The sequence below is a fragment of the Strongylocentrotus purpuratus genome, unplaced genomic scaffold (genome assembly GCF_000002235.5).
Source record: "Strongylocentrotus purpuratus isolate Spur 01 unplaced genomic scaffold, Spur_5.0 spur5_scaffold_1, whole genome shotgun sequence".
NCBI lineage: Eukaryota > Metazoa > Echinodermata > Echinoidea > Camarodonta > Strongylocentrotidae > Strongylocentrotus > Strongylocentrotus purpuratus.
In genome coordinates this window covers 25,541,118-25,559,032 of record NW_022145594.1, presented here as the reverse complement: position 1 = coordinate 25,559,032, position 17,915 = coordinate 25,541,118, and the positions used below count along the sequence as shown (strand labels likewise).

Below are 17,915 nucleotides of genomic sequence, written 5' to 3'. Positions count from 1 at the left end.
GAGCTCTCTTCCGATCCTAAGTTTTCCGAAGCATAGTGATAATCGAGAGCAGATTTAGCCAAATCAGTGGGGTCGATTGACCCATAGTAGTTTTACGTTGACGCCTCGACAAGGTTACTATACTTCACCAGACTGACAGTGAAGGATTTAGAGAGGTCGAGAGTCAGGAACAACTTGCGGAGGAGGAAGTTGTAATTTAAAGCCGCCTCATATTCATTATATTCTGATATATATTGAATAGCCCTACAAGCTTTAATTGGTTCATCATTCCGAATAATCACACAACTATTTTCACCAGTATTTATCAAAAGTAAGAGCCATGTCGTTGGATTCTGGCAGTTGTTGACGTCACACTGAAGATATTTTGAGTTAATTAAAGTTCTACGAGTCATAAGACGTCAGGTGTCAGGATGGCAAAGCATAACCATGAAAGTGGTCGACTTCTTTCAATATTCGTCTGGACATTTGGTGAGTATAAACATGTTCTAGATGGTTCGTATTCTTCTGATTTTCATACAAATTTTCCGATTGTTTTTTCGGTTAGCCTTGTTGCTTCAAGGTGACTCTGTAAATGAACAATAATTTATGAATAATTGAAATACATTTAGCTAGCTATCAACACGATGGGTTGAAACTGTCGCCTTTGCATCATGATAATACAAAAGGATGTCGAATTTAACTTTGAATACCGGTAATGACTTTTTTACGCCAGAATTCTGTCCCGAAATAGTCCCCCAGTTTCATTTACAATTTTCTACCTTTCCAACGGGAAAGCGCCGTGATATTAATTAACATGGTTTTAGCGAAAGCCGAAAATAAGAGAAATCGTTCAGTAAAAGATTAAGCAAAATCTGATTAAAAATAAGAAAGTTGCAATCATGTGACGTATCTTGCGAGCTCCCCTCCCATTTAATTTGTAATAAAAAATATGTAAGAAATTTATTCGATATATATCATATTTTTCCTATAAAAATACGTGCACCCTAAGTATGTTTATGTCAAATATGTTTTCATACAACCCCTATATGAAACAAATTTATTCCGCCAAAAATAACTAAAAGAATGAAAGTTTTTAAAACAAAAAATACACAATTTGGAGAGGAGATATGTCGCAATATAGGCATTTTTGTTCCACTGATGAAAACATTAAAGAAAACATTACTTTCCTACTTTTAATTGGATATTGCTCAAAATTTCACTTTTTGTATTCTTGTTTGCTTTTATTAATACAAGCTCGCTATCATGGTGGACTTCCCTTTAAAATAGATCGATTTCATCCCACTGATTAAACCCTAGCGCCTTTCTCAGTACGAAAAAGATTATGGATATTAATAAGAATAATCCCAACACTATTAGACAAATAACCTTTGGGATGGGGTCGACAAACGCCCCTAAGAATTGTGTTAAACTTTCCTTTATCATCCGTGGACTAAATTCTGTCATGCACATCTGTATGATATTATTTGTATTACTACATCCTAGGTTCGGCTAGCACTTGTGCTAACTAGTTCCCAATAACAACTTCACCTAAATATAGTAATACACATATTTACGTATATATCAATATATTAATGTACATTAAATAGTATGCAGAGCTATGTCTAAATATCGTTTAAAAAACATTACTGTTCAATCAACATTACTCTTATGGTATGCATACAGGTATCAGTATTATTCTTTGTATTGTATGATTGTTAATATGTACTGTCATTGTTATAATGTGTTGTTGTTAATAAATTCAAATTCAAATTCAAAGTTAAATTAATCTGGCTGGACATTACATAATATTTAAAGGTGACAACATTTACCACCAGGAGAGGGTTTACAGACACATTAAAACTAAACATTGCCCCTCAAACATGGTATTGAAGGAAAGAAATATAATTTGTCACTGTCCAACTCAACAGTGATACATTCAATGTAGTTTGAATGTATATCATGAAACATTGGGTTTCATAATTCTTTAAAGGTGCAATTTAGTGTCCAATGATCATTTTCTTTATGAAAGAATTTTGAATAGTGTACTATTTTATTAAAGGTAGCCAAAACACTTCACAAATTATGAATATTTTTGTATTACAATATATATATATATATATATATATATATATATAACATGTGAAATTTTCAGTAAACAATTAATATAATATAATACAGCCATTGGCGCTCTCATAGGGGGCGTACTTGGAAATATTTTTTGTTTTTTTGTTGTTTTTGTACCATCTATTTTGAAAAAACGAATAAATAATAAATCTATTTTGAAGAGAATAAATAATAATATCTTCATCTGTTTGAAGAGACGTAATACATGAATACAGGCCGCATTAATGTTTGATTCTGCATTTTATTTCATGTAATATCTGTCCAATTCAGATCCATATCCCCAAAACCTGACATAAAAACAAATTCTAACCCAGAACTCGACCCTATATCTTTGACAAAATAAAGGCTGGAGCAAAATATCAGGTCACCTCTCCTGTATGAACTAGTTGTAGTAGGTTGTTATTATGAAACAACAATCATTTCCTGATTAGTACCATGCAATAACTAAGATTTGACACGCACTTGTACAAATTACTAAACCAGACATATAAAATGCAAAGTCTGAATGCCATTACAAGCTAAGCATTTGCATGATTGAAATATTACGTTCGGTCTATCAACATTTTCTCGAAAGCAGAATTGTTTCGGGGCTCAATTTTCTAATGATTATAATATCCACAGAGGCATCCAAATATATCAACATTTTAAAGAATTACTATCCATCCATTTTTCAAAATTTCCCAAAACTGTGCATCACCTTTAACTTCTTGAAATTTGATCCAATCACATTTTTTATCGAACTTTTTTCATTTTTCCCTTTCACTTCATTTTATTATGTAATTCAGAGTCTCCGGAAATGAATGTTGAACAATAATAATGATAATAATAGCAATAATAGTTATAATGAACTTGAAAAAAAAAAGAAGAAGAAGGAAAAAGAAGAAAAAGGAGGATAATAAGAGGAAGAAGGGGACCAAGAACAAAAAGGATATCAGTTATATGAACAATAGGTGAAATACATTATGACCTAACGGGGCGCAACACAGAGGTATTTGTATATGCTATACAATTGATACTAATGAAGAATTTTAAACAATATAATGTAATACAATCATAACAAATATACGATTAAAGGAAATTAATCTGGCACGCTATATGTATAATGAGCAAATGATAGGGTAAACAGCTTTAGATCAGAAGGCGAGATAATTGACACGGATTTCATATCATAAAAATCTAACATGGAGAGTTTGATCGGACAAGTCAATAGCAGGCGTATAAAAAAAATCATAAAACTAGATAATAATAATAACGTTTTAAAAACATTTAGACATGATATACGTGACTCACATGAGCAAATAAATGTAAATACACAACTTTGGGACATTAGCCAAGATAATTTTTGCATATTTAACATCATAAGAATCGAACACGGAAAGTTTTATGACGTTGTCAACTTTGTCTGGCAATAAGTTAAATTACCTTGTCGTAGTTCATGATAGCTTAATTTATCTCCTTTTCTTTTAAAACAAATCGAAAAGTTGTTAGCATCATTTTGTGCACAGATCATTATATTACTGTTGATGTTGTTTTGGGGAGGAATAATTAAAGATAAACTTGAGTTCTGGTAAAAAATAAAAAATGAATTCTCACAGAATCTTACGAAACTTACACTGAATGTTCAAGATTACAATTAAATGTCATGTACCAAAAAAAAATGGAAGAAAATGTATAATGGCTGAGTAATGAGCATAGAAAGATAAAGAAATCAAGGTGGTACTAGCCCCGACACCATTTGTGTTGTCCCATATACATCTTTCTGTGTACAGCGATTGTTACTTTACCAAGACTGGGCCAAATGTATGATGATTTTGATGACTCCAGAATCTTGCAGTACACACCAATACTTACATGCTATATGATCAACTTTTTCTGATCCATTCCACACCTTTTCTTTCACAATGCAATCGCATTACCAGAACTCGCCTTTATCTTTAATATTATGAAATGTACTGTTTATAAAAAATACATTGTGATATGACCCTTTTCCTGAAGACCATTGCCTCTGTTTGTATAAGATTCGCTAAGCTCGGTGCAGGTTAATCCGTAGTCCCATTCAGTGTCCTGTTTTTTTATCGGCTAGGTCAATCTATTTTGTTGAAAACTCACAAAGGGGCTTCTTCTATCATGTCCTTTTAGCGGATTTATAAACGATTTATATTTTTCGACTTATCTTTTCAATGGTCACATGGTTTCCTCTTCTTCCACTTGTAGCATTGGTTTTATTTTGTTTTACTCTTTTTTTTTGGGGGGGGGTGTTTATCTCCATTCAACTGAATACTCTTAAAGGGATATGATATCGACTTTTGAATTGGTGCTTTGAGTGATTTCTTTCCACATGGATACATCAGTGCTCAAAAAGATTTAAAGGGAATAGTTGAAGCTTAAATAAATAGTTTTGTTCGATTCTTTTTTTTTTTTTCTTTTTTTTTTTCTTTTTTTTTTTCTTTTTTTTTTTTGGGGGGGGGGGGGAAGGGAAGCCTATGTGAAAGCAGAATATGTGCGTTTCATAACATTAGCTCATAATAGGCTCTTTTGACCACGCTCAGGAGATAGGCTGTTACGTCTTAAACACCCAAGTTGATTGTATTTCACAGATCAGCTCCTTTTTTATTCACCAATAACACTAAAAGCTAAAGCTAACCCACATCCGAAACCTAGCACTAAAACTGATTGTAGGTAACACTAAACGTGACACTTATTCTAATAAGCCTTTACCTAGCTGTTCACCAAGAATTAGTCCTAACACTATGCCTGACACTATACTCTTACTGGGTTTCGTAGAACCAGTATGATGTCGCCCAATGTGAAGTTTTTGCCTCTCTGTTACCAAATGTTGGTTTTCTCCTGCCTCTATTTCTCAACCCGAGCCAGTCCAACGTTTAATATGACGCCCTCTCCTTCTAGTTACTAAATGCTGAACACATTGCTCTTCATGTAAACAAACACTTAAAAATAACATGATTAAATACTAAGGCCAATACAATCCATTGTTTTCTAGCAAAATAAATGGGACTTCATAAGTTTCTTGGACTGGTTAACTGACGAAGCGTTCTTCCCAAATGGAGGTATGGTTGATTTAACCAAAACCCTGTTCTTTTCGTTCCCAGTGTTACTTCATATGTTCATAGGAACCCTTGGAGGGGTTCCCTATCCGCCGGAGGACCGGGAGCTCTGCCAGCAGAACGAGGTGGATGCTTGCAGAAGATTAGGCTTCCGCAACATCTCTATGAGCAACATATTCGGCTGGACGGCAGCTCAGGTCGAGATCGTAGAGGAGGTTGAACGCCTGATGCCTCTGGTGGAAACAGGGTGTTCCCGGGACCTCCTTGCCCTCATCTGTGGGGCCTACCTACCAGCATGCGACTATCAAACAGGGGAGAGAATGCCCCCCTGCAAGGACACATGCAGGAAGATCATCAACCAGAAGTGCAAGGGTCAGATGAAGCGCATGGGCTTCAAGTCAGAGGAAGTCTTCGGATGCAGAAACTACCCTTCCAGGAGAGAGGAAAAGAAATGCCTGACTGGTGAGTTTATTGAGTATTTCATCTCTTAAAACCCTTATTGTGCTCTGGCTTTCTTGTCAAATTGATATTTATATTTTCTATTGGTGCATTTCTAAAGAATTTTAAACTTCCCCTCTTAAAAAAAAAGAACCACCACCGCCTCAATTTTGCCAATGTCCCATGAATACCAGTTGTTCATGATTGTTTTCATGCTTGTTCTTATGCAGATTTCAGCACCTACAGAGAACAAGAGACCACCACTTCAACTACCTTCACCACCACCAACACCACCACCAACACCACCACCAATACCACCACACCCGTCATGAACACAACCAGCACCGAAGCCACACCCAGGCCGGAGGAACCATACGTCCCTTCCGTCATCTTCACCGTGGAGCGATCCGCGTCGAACGATGGCTGGGTGCTGGTCAAGGACCCGAAACCCAACCTCAGTCCAGAGGTCACAGGCTTTGACGTCATCTACTATAACGACCGGGGAGACGACGGCGGTGAGGGCGTGATTGCTGGTGAGGATCAGCTCCATCTTGATTTGACCTCAGATGCGGCTTACACGGTTCTGACCCGAGCCTTCAACCAGACGGATGTTGGTGCTTTTGAAGATGCCCGCATGGAACCTTATATTCACCGTAAGAACATGTCTTTTTATTTAACATATTTATGATATGACAAGTTGTTTGTTTTAACGATACGCCTATGGATATAATTCAACCTTGACTTTGGCCGATTCATATCATAAGAAAGGAAATACAAATTATTATTTTCATTCGTTTTATGATGTAATAAATAACTGGGTCCTATTTAAATACTAGGGTAGCTGCATCGATACCACAACCGGGAGCGTTGCAATTAGTTTTTATTCGAATTTTCTCTGATTTATGACATCTTATCGCAGTACTGTGGAGCCGTTTAAAGTTCAAGGTAATGATACGACCTTGAAAACGAATAAGCCGGTCACTGACATTTAATCAAAGTGCGATCAACCCACGCATGATCGTAGCACGTATGGAACCTGGATATAAAGCCAATCATAAAGGGTCTTTATGGAGAACGATCAAACATTATTTTATGGACTACATGGGAAATAGAGGATATTGTACAGCTACGGAGATACAGTGGCGTAGCTTTTACAAAAAAGGGGCACAGGGGCACGCCCCTCCCCCATTTAAACGGTGAAATAAAATATAACCAAAAATGAAAAGAGAGAACGGGAAAGGGAGAAGGGATTAATGAGGAGAAAATAAAACGTATGGACCACATCCCTCACCCTTTCCTTTAATCAGTCTTGTAAACTCGCCCTCACGTTTAGAATAAAACAGGTGCCCCGCAGTCGTTCCTTTGCCCCCCCCCCCCTTCATCCCCCTTGATGGATGGACTCACACTATGCCATTGAGGAGGAGCTTGTTTGATTGATTTAAATTAACTACTACGGTTAACAATCATTCATAACCCTTCTAAATTAGATTTTTGTGTTTTTCGTAACTCAGGAATGAAAGCTGAACTGGTCGAATTAGGGTCTTTGTTGAATACTTTTAGATGTATGCTTTAATAAGTCACATTCTCCAGCAACATTAATTGAAACAAATCAACTTTCACATACCTCAGAAATTACAAAAATCGATAAGGGTATAAATATTGTAGTTGTTAACTATATTTCTTTTTGCTGCCTTGACATAATAGTCATTGTGCCGAGGGGTTTCCAGACGTTCGGTAATAATGACTATTTTGAAAAGTAAACTCACCCTTAATTTGAAAAGTGAAGTCACCCTTAATTAAACATGTCAGGGGTAACAGATAGTCCTGGTCATGATCATGGTGGTGAACTACGAATAGTTCAGTCCATTTAATTGATACGTGATTGACCCGTCAATTCCATTGGTTATCGGGCAGGGACTTGAGGTCAGCCATATACTGTTTTAGACGGTGTATCTATATTTTCAAAACTCTTCTCTGCTCTCCCTTTTTCAGATTCCTAGTAACAACCATTCAATTTAAAAGCAAATTCAAGCGACCCACTTCTTTGCGATTTTTCTGTTTGATTCATGCAAGTTATCGATCATCTATAAGAACTGAAATGGTGCCTTATTTATTTTAAAATCGAACCATCAGATTGTGCCTAAACAAGTGTAAACCGGTTCTCCTTTGAAGAATTAATACAAATGTAGTTTTTCTTGGGGGGGGGGGTCAAATTATCATTCTAAGAGCTTTCTAACAACATGAATGAGAAGACAAACACCCCTTTCATGTGAGAGTTAGGGCGCTTCGTCAAACCGACACATGCCCCTTTCTTATAATGTGCCCCCCCCCCATATACAGTATAATTTGTTACCCCCTACCCTCACCCCGTCTTCTCTCTGCAGTCTCACCCCCTCCCCTCGTTTAATAATTCAATTCGATTCGCATCGTATTGATTATAATCCAAACATAGGATCATTCTCAATGTTTAATATGACGAGTTTATTGAGCCTGAAGACGAGGCTAAGGAGGAAGACGCGGAAATCACTTGAGGTGACTTGTCTGTAATAGCGGAATTCCGAAAACTAGAACAACATTTTTCACCTTGACTTGTTCTCATGGTGTGAAGTCTTTTCTACGGCCCCATGTCCATCCACTGACTTAGACTGAAACAAAATTAAAGGTGTTTCATCCAATCCAATCCAATCCAAAAGATATTTGATATAGCGCCTTTTCCTTGCAGTTACAAAGCGCTGCACACACGCTCCACAATGTTTGGGCCACTTAAAAACAAAAGTTAAACACTTCTCAGAGATTAGTAAAGTATAATGTAGGCTGGTAATAAAGTAATTCTAGCAGAATATATGTGACTTGAGTAGTTTCTTGAACTGGTCAACAGATGAGGCCGTCTGCACAGCAGTAGATTACGCGTTGATTGTATAGAAACGGCGTTTTGAAATTAAATTCCTTTGAAGATATTCTTGAATAATGTAGAGCTTGTGTGGTCTAGTGGATATGTCCCCTGACTCTGAATTCACATAATTCGTGGTTCAAGTCCCACCGCGGCACTATTTTCTACAGTTGGAAACACATTATAATCTACATTTGACCCTCTCTACCCACGTGATGTAAATGGGTACCTGGTAGGAAGAAATTCCCTGAATGCCGGAGTGCTTTATCAGAGTAGCTTGGCTAATTCCGGAGTGGTAGAATTAAGCGCTTAAAATATGTGACTTTAATCATTAGTATTAGTAGCAGTGTACTTAATGTCACTAGTATTGTCATTGTTGTTATTTTATATCATTATCCTTATCATTATTTGTATTGTTATCATTGTTATTAGTATTATTAATTATTATCACGTTATTGTTATTATTATTATTATCCGGCAAACAAAGTGTATACAAAAGAATTACATAGAAGAACAAATCATACAAAACAAACAAAAATCATTGTTGTGATTCATTCCTTTAACATTTACAAGTTGCCAGAAATGGGCCAGGCAAACTAAATCACCGAAACCGTGAACGTCCCCCATTATCATCATCATTATTATGAATTGCACAACAAAAACATAAATCGTATCAAAGTATAAGATTACATGGATTCGTATATATTTCTTCTTTTCTTTTATCTCTTCCAACATTCTCATTATTACTCTCTGCTTATATAATTTTTTCAAATGCCATTTTCTTTCTCCTTTTTTTTCTTCCAGCTCATTGTGAAGAGATTACGTATTCTACACTTCGCAGTCTGTGTAGCAATGTGAATTACCGCCACGTGCAGTATTCCAGCGGGTCAGGCTTTTCATCTCAGGCGGCTGCGGCCAGCATCATCGCACCAGTGGAGAAGATACTGAGGAACCGGGATACAGAGTGCGCTGAGTATATGAAGCAATTCTTATGCACGGTGTACGCGCCGCCTTGCACCAGATTGGGGCCTGAAGTAGGTAAGAATCTGATGCAATTTGAAGACGCATAACAGTCGACTTTCATTGGGATTTTGACACCATTCGGGTGTTTACGCAATAACAAAAAATAATCCGGTGACCCAGGTTCGAAACCAAGGCGATGCGCTAGCGCCCTTGGTAAGGCATTAATCCTTAGTACGAAGTCTTTCGGAGAGGACCTAGAGCCGTCGGTCCTCTTGTTGCTTACTAAAAATCATTTATGCTTTCTTAGCAGTCAGGTAAAATAACCGCAACTACAACGACTATATTACAGGTTTTGTCATCCACCCGAGGGTTAGACTTCAATGTTGTGACCGACAGGCCTTATGTAATGCTTTGTATTTTTCCACCAATCGCCTAATGTAGAAAAGTCATTATCGTACAATTCCTTAACCCCAAATTTGGGAAATTTGGGGTATTTTTTGGTGGGACTACGGGTTTGGTGTGTGCGGGACTTGTAAACGCATGAGTCTGGTGTCTGCGAATTATAACCTAATGCACCTGACCTTCTCTCACCCCTCTCCTCCCCTTCCTTTCTAAACTAATGACTATCCTAAACAGACTCTCTCTTTACACTTTAAGAATTTCATTCCAATGTTTGTTTTCACCCATGAAAGGGTACTCAGGTTCACCTTTTATTCAACGCTGAGGTCATCTCTCATTTATACAATTGTATATTCAATGGCCCGAATTTACAAAGGAGGTTTGTCGACAAACCGAGGTTTATGTACGTCATATGACGCGTTTTGACGCGTTTTTTACAAACCTGGTTTGCAAATAACAAAAGGAGGTTTGTCGACAAACCTTCTTTGTGAATTCGGGCCAATATGTACAACCAAATTATTAATACCCCTGCCAAGTTAAGTAATCTTTTTGAAGTATGTAAACAAACATTTTGTCCCGATTTATGTTTCTTGTGAATGAGACATATTATTCAACCAGTCAACCTTTCATTCTTGAATTACGAGGGAAAGAAAATCAGATTTCGGGAGTATGAATGAATTTTGTTAAATGTATACTGTTGCCGTTTCTTTGTCAGAACCATTGCTGCCTTGTCGTGAGCTGTGTCAGCGGGTCGTGGATTCATGTAACGCCGACCCAATTGCGGGGTTTTACAGTGAGATTCGTCTGTTGAGTTGCAATGACTACCCGTCCATATACGATGAGAGTGCGATGTGTTACAGTAACGGTAGGTTATTCAACGTTATACCAAATGGTATAACATTAATAATAAGCTATATAAAAGCATATATAGCGCTAAATACATCGACGATGTCTCCAAGCGCATTAGAGATATAGTGTCACCCCGGTCATGGGATTCAGGCTCACCCGAAGATAATGTATACACAATGCCCCGTGCCCCCCAAAAAATTCCAAGATCGGTTGAACTTTTTTAGACCCCTTTTTTTACCCCGATCGATTACATGTATGTTCCCCCCCCCCCCAAAAAAAAAAAAAAATAAATAAATAAATAAATAAAATAAATAAATAAATAAATAAATAAATAAATAAATAACAAAAATAAAAAACATCAAACTCTGGCTACGTGCCTGGTCATTACCATTTGCGTAAAAAGATGCAAAAGCCTGGCATCATGCATTTTAAGAGCAACACAATTTATTATCACGTTTGGATTTTAAGTCGATCACAATGAAGAAAAGAAAAGTACTAGAGGGAGAATCAAATGCTTGAATTTTACTAATGTCAACAAGTTTGATGTGAGGTCCATGAAATTTCCCTTTCAGAAAAAAAAAAAATCATCCATGCATTGATTTGTTTCACTCGTTTGTTTGTCACGTGATTATAGAAGGGCAGATCTCGCTTTGGCCTCTCATTGGCGGACGGGGTCAGGTGATCACAGATGAAGGGTCAAAGGTCAACGCATTCTGCTCAGCCAGTTGTACGAACTGCAGTCGGCCGCAGTGGTTCGACCCCAACGGAATAGAAATCGCAGCTGAGGGTAGGCTACTTTATGTTCAGATTTTGAATTAATGCTAAATTAATTGAACCTTGTTTGGAAGATAAAATGTAATTTCATGGCTATGGGAATTCAGTTATTCTGCTGCATATTGTCCCTTTACAAGGCAAATGGCACAGAGTAAAAAATGAAATATATTGCTTCAAATAAATATAAACAATGATCACTAGTTCAGGATTATACAGTTCTATCATACATTTCGAAGAATATTCATGAATTATATGAGACCCGTACGACGTGAAAGCCTTCTTTTTTAATGAAAGGACTTTTTTCTTTCTTTTTTAGAACTACAGACGTAGCGATGGGGCAAAATTACAATTAGTTTTTAGCCGAAAGATAGGGACTATGTAATTTTGGTCTGAAAATGTATGTGGTTGATGTGGATCCGCATGCCTATGTTCAGAGCCATATATCTGTCTCGACAAAGAGTTTGGCCCACATTTTTGTGTTGGTCACAACGTGGCGTTTATTCTCTTGTTTTGTGATTGTCCACCAAAGCAATATTCGGCAAATTTTCCCCACCATAAACTGAGTTGGCTTAACTTTGTATATAAATGGCTATGATAGTTTCATAATGCCCCTTTTCCCCATTATGTCTATAGTTGTTGTTCTTCTTTTCTTAGTTTTGCTTCTTCTTACCTTCTCCATTTCACAAAAACTCATGCCACCCCCCCCCCCCACACTTTCTCTCTTCTCTCTCTCTCTCTCTCTCTCTCTCTCACTCCCATCTATCTCTCTCTCTCTTTCTCTCTCTCTCTCATCTCTCTCTCTCTCTCTCTCTACCAGTGGCGTAGACAGGTTCGTACACCTGGGGAGGATGACTCAGGGGCGGATCTAGCTTTTTGCTAAGGGGGGGTTGACCAATAATGACGATGCGGAGCATCGTCCACGAGCCGCGAAGCGGCGAGCCGATTTTTTTTGGGGTGTTTATTTGAACCCCGTATTAAAGTGATGTTTTCCTGGCATCTATAAACACAATGGAGACCATAAAAAGCAGTGCATGATAACGTCTTTTTAAATCAAGTAACAGTTAAATACACAGATATATCCAGAGTTATCATGTGTTTGGTTAAGGTACCAGATGAGTTGAATATCTTCTCACATTATTTGCACTTGAAAGGGTTTCTCTCCAGCGTGCGTTCTTTTTTCTTTCTTTTTTTTCTTTTTTTTTTTCTTCTTTTTTTCTTCTTTTTTCCCCCTTTTTTGTTTGTTTGTTTTTTGGGCCGCCCAAGGGGGGGGGGGTTTAAACCCCCTAACCCCCCCCCCCCCCCCCGTAGATCCGCGCATGTTTAATCTTGTGGTTATCTTGTAAGATTTTCTTTTTTTTTACCGTCTGAACCGGCTAATAACAATAAACACAATTACAATAATGATGAGGATTATTATTATCATCATAATTATTATTATTATTAATATTATAATTGTTATCATTATTATTATTACTATTATTATCATCATTATGACTTATTAAGTAAGCAAATATCATTCCCCAAAACCTGGGGGGGATGATTGTACATGCCATCCCCCCCACCTTGTGAGGTGGGGGGGATGCATCCCCCTCATCCCCCCCGTTGTCTACGCCCCTGCTCTCTACTACCTACTTTATCATATCCCCCTCCCCCTTTCTCTTTCTCTCTCAACGCAGGGAAGGAGAACAGCATCAAAGAGGTATACAGCACCGATGTCGGTACATTCACCTCCATGCTGACTATTACGTCATTGAATTCATCATGGGTTGGCGAATACATCTGCTTGTTTAAGAATATGGAGAAAACAATGTTCATCAAGTTAAATGGTATGTGGAAAGCTTAATAGATTATGTTACGTATTATATTAATAAACTCAACCGCTCTAAGATCATGTTAAACAAAGGAAAACCTTTAAAATCAATAATACGTTTATTTTTACAAATGTGTAGCTGACCTTTTTAATTGCAATACATAGTATGAGAGGAAACTTCCAGCTGATAATTATCCACAAATTCAAAGTTTCTCTTTTTTGTTGATCAGGAACACAATACGTTTCGCAGACGACACCGTCAACGCCGTCTGAAGGCAATTCGACGTCAAATCAGTCAACGACTGCAAACGTAACGATGACTTCCAACTTCACAATGAATTCCAACGTCACAATGACGTACAACTCCACGATGACGTACGACGTCACACTGCCTCCAACACAAAACGTCACAATGATTTACAATGCAACGATGCAGCCTACACAAAGCTCCATAAATGTTACGTTAGGTAACGTCACAATGATGATGAATTACACCGTGGAATCAGGAGCGATAGGTAGGATTTATTTTCGTCGAATTTTCCAATGGTCAGATAGTTATTAAAACCATGTTGGACACAGGGTATGTTTTCTATTGCGTCATTACCTACGCTATTTGAGCTGAACAGGAATTTAGTAATTTAACGCAAACGCAATGCTCGCATTGTTCACTTACACTTACTTACGAGGGGGGGGCCAACGACTGCGCCAGTAGCTGACGCAGTACAACGTCGCATCAAAAAATGCCTCATAGTCCAAGGTCCATAGTAGCGTACCCAGCATAGCGTGGAGTTCATATTAGTTCATTCTTTTTTTCTTTCATTTCTCTATCTCTCCCGCTCACTCTTTCTTTCTCCTCTCTCTCTTTCTCTCTCCCGATCCCTCTTTCCATCTCTCTCTCTCTCTCTCTTTTTCTTTTCCATCTTCCCCTGACAGATTCGAACGTTACCACATCCGCGAACCTGGACCACAACACCACCAGATCCAACGTAACCACACTATCAGGGAATGGGACCGCGCCCTCTACTATTTGCCCCGCAAACGGAACCGTTTTGGCGCGCTCCTACGTCATCAATGATCGGGGTATGACGTCATTCTTTAGGGGTTGGACCGACGTTCAGCGACAGGGGGCGCCAAATGACTTTTGCAGGTAGGCAACGATGGTATTTGATGTTAACAAACATAGAAATAGCAATTGTTTGTGTTTGTTTATGACCTAATAGTACTTGACTGCAACACTATTTTTGCACTTATATTTCAGGAAATAAATCGGCCATTTTTATATTCAGGAAATGAATCCAGGTACTATAATTTCATCAAAGGTGATGTTGTTGTTTTTAATCACGATGACCATCATCATCATTATCATTTTGATTTTCCTCATTGTATCAGTATAAGAAGAGGAAGAAGGAGAAGAAGAAGTAGTAGTAGCAGCAGCAGCAGCAGCAGTAGTAGTATTAAACTTGTTAGTAGGATCGGGAGGAGGAGGAGGAGGTAGAAGAGGTGGAAGATGAGTAGGAGAGGAAGAAGGAGGAGGACAAGAAGTAGAAATAGCTGTCATCATCGTCGCCGTCGTCATCATCAGCATCAGTTATAAATATTTATTTGCATTTTCTATAAATCAGGATAGTAAGGGCTGATGGCAAGCCGTTCATGTCTTGTCTTCTCGCTGGTTCGATGGAAGATGACTTACTAGCGTATACCTCACCCAACGCCTCTAAGGAATGGTTTGACCCGGGCTACTCCAATACTTGGTACATGAAGGACGAGAACGGAGATGGACGAGACGACTATTGCAGGTGATTTCAAGTTATTCTTCTTTTTCTTTATTTTTTTTTTTTTTGAGGGGTTGTTCTTTATACAAACGTTCTTCAATCAATCACGATATAAGCTGATATTTTTATGTTCATAAAACAGGTGATTTTTATTTGCCTAATTTTATCTCAGGTAATGAATATAGAAGCAGCGACATTAAAACAGGAATTATTATGGTGATTCATCGATGACTCCGCTTGGCTACTTCCGGAATAATATCAGTACAGCGTTTATAAATGTATTTTATGTCATTATTATTATAATTATTATCATTATTGTCAAAATATTATTATTATTACTATTATTATTATTACTATAATTATTTTTATTCTTATCATAAATAATACATAAAAGTATGAGAGCTCCTCCATGATACCGGCATTTTTCATTCAGCCTTTCTCTCATTCGACCACTGCTACTCCCTTGTGCTTAAAATTTGCAACACTTGAATTGTTATTTCCTCGCCACAATTTCCTAATACAAAGAAATCATGTTTTTAAAAAATAGAAATACAAAGACAGAAAATATGGTTTTAAAGTTTTAAAGTTACTAGCTTGGAACATCATAAATCAGATATTTCGGATGTTTGTGTTTGTTTTCTTTTAAAAGATGTTGATGTTTATTTTCCTGTTTATTAGTCAAAGCTTCAAGCGACAATTAAAATAACAAGTAAAGAATAAATTGACAAGATCCCTTGGCCTTTCCGACTTCGTTGCTTTTAGTAGGGAATCCATTCAAGAAATCTGAAAAACTTGATGAACCAAAACACAAATGGGTTTTTTTGTTTCCAAAATGTGTTCTCTTTCATACAATCTATCCCGTGGGCCATATTGTAGTGGCTCTATGCTGGTTGGTAATAGGTTATCAAATTACCAATCGATACTTGTTTTATCAATACAAAACTTTTCGATGCTTCCTTTTGAAAATAAAACTAAACAGATGCGTCGGAAGCGTACCGGATACATCGGTTGTGTGTATGAAGGCTGGACCAGCCGGATTCGAGGGTCAGGAGAGTGATTTTACACCGGAAGGTTCACCGATGGATTGCTTTCACCTCACCGCTGACCCTTTCTTTGGATTTCCGTAACCTGTGGAGTAAATTCCAATAACTTTGACATACTTTTTAAATCAAATATTATTAGCAGCAAACATCAAATAGGCACGGGGAGTCTGAAGGAAGTATTACCTCATGAGCCGCTCATTACATTGGCTTGCAGGCCGATCCGTTTGTGGTCTGAAGGCCGGTTGATCGGAAAATACACTTTGCCCAAAAAGTTGGAATACATTTAAGTTTATAGAAGCCTACCTCTTTTCATGTAGTGATTGTGATAATATTTTATTCCTGATCGCTGTGATAAATAAAACACACGTATGTTTGGGCGGGGAGCGTGACGTCAAACGGGGTATATCCAGGAGGTGTTTCATCAAGACCCTAAGGCGAACTGAACTCTAAGTTGGACGTTAAAATCATGGAGAGCCATTTGTAGGCTTAAAATAGAATATACTCAAAAGTGACAATTCAATTATTTTAGACTTTTTATACATTCCACATCAAGAACATAACATCTCCTTGATAATAGAAAACAATTATGATTTGAATCAACATGTTATGCCTCTTAAAAATAGTTTAACAGAATATTTTCATAGATGCCAACGGCGTTCCATAATTGTTAAGTCCAACTTAGAGAAAAGTTCAACTTTGGATCTTTGTGAAATACCCCCCTGTATAGGCCTATGACTCGTTCGACGTCATATACATCCATATTTTTTTTTCATGTTGGAAATATGTTACATCACGTGAGTCATCTCTGACCATTCCCTGGATGGGTTAATTTTTCATATGTCCTCAAAACTGTACTGGTCAATTCAAAAGGTCATAAAGATTGATCACTAAAGTTCAGACAATAATTAACTTTGTTGTCACAACCATTACATGAAAAGAGGTTTTAAAGAAATCATTCCAACTTCAAAGGGAAATTACAGTTCCATTTCGCCCTTGGCTGCGAAGCAGAGAATGCGGATAGGGACAGGTGTCGTCATATTCAGGTGGGGGGTTTCCAGAGAACGGAACAGGAAAAAATGCCGTGGTTTTTTAAAACTACATTTCGTATTTTTGTCATGCTGTAAAGGAAACGAAAGGTTATCATACAATCCTGAATCGTTTGGTATTTTTTTTTTGTGGCATGTTTTCACGTTTGGATGAACAGGAGGCATTGTTTGCGAGAGTGCAAACATCGACCTGCGCAACAGTATTAAAGTGAGAGAATGAATTGATAAATATGATGATGTATTATTGATATATAATTAGTTGTAGTGAAAAAGGACCGACACCCTAGCTATTTATATAGAGTGCACTTTTGACTGAAAGTGTTTGATATTTTAACGAAATGGTGCTATAAGAGTTTGCTCATACCTCGGGAGTTAATGCAGGGTTTGCCTTCAATCAATGATAAATTATTTACTAGCATGAACCCATGTAGTGATGTTATTTTCCTCTTCATAAGAGCGTTGATATGATCTTTACAGAATACTTTATATCTTACCAGGTGTCAGTTGTGATTGTTCATTGCATTTAAATCGTTTATTTATACATGTACCGTGTATATTTTGGACTGATGAGTGACAGAATTAGGCTTGTCTGCAGGCACAGTCTCTATTTTCACTCTAAAAAATAATTCCATTAAGCCTTGAGAGTAGCCTACCTCTGTCATTCTTTGGCTGTTTAAAAAAAGGAACTATATATATATATATATATATATATATTTATATACAATGTATATTACACAGTAGAATATGTAGTCTAACATACAGT

General features: G+C 37.4%; 1 protein-coding gene across 1 annotated transcript; it reads left to right on the top strand.

Moving 5' to 3' along the window:
• Nucleotide 1: 1 nt before the first annotated feature.
• Nucleotides 2-16,669, top strand: LOC100887904. Its single transcript, XM_030978647.1, has 11 exons — nt 2-468; nt 5,214-5,630; nt 5,837-6,259; nt 9,301-9,534; nt 10,574-10,723; nt 11,342-11,494; nt 13,158-13,307; nt 13,522-13,806; nt 14,225-14,438; nt 14,914-15,087; nt 16,043-16,669. Exons 1-11 carry the CDS (start codon nt 411-413, stop codon nt 16,188-16,190), a joined length of 2,406 nt encoding a protein of 801 aa, XP_030834507.1. The 5' UTR covers nt 2-410; the 3' UTR covers nt 16,191-16,669.
• The last annotated feature ends 1,246 nt before the right edge of the window (nt 16,670-17,915 follow it).

What these genes read in the sequence shown, in the direction of transcription:
- LOC100887904 (XM_030978647.1), top strand. Translation starts at nt 411, where the DNA reads ATGGCAAAGCATAACCATGAAAGTGGTCGACTTCTTTCAATATTCGTC. An exon ending in CAGATTGGGGCCTGAAGTAG is followed by an intron (nt 9,535 to 10,573) that starts GTAAGAATCTGA and finishes TTTCTTTGTCAG; the next exon opens with AACCATTGCTGCCTTGTCGT. An exon ending in AATAGAAATCGCAGCTGAGG is followed by an intron (nt 11,495 to 13,157) that starts GTAGGCTACTTT and finishes CTCTCAACGCAG; the next exon opens with GGAAGGAGAACAGCATCAAA.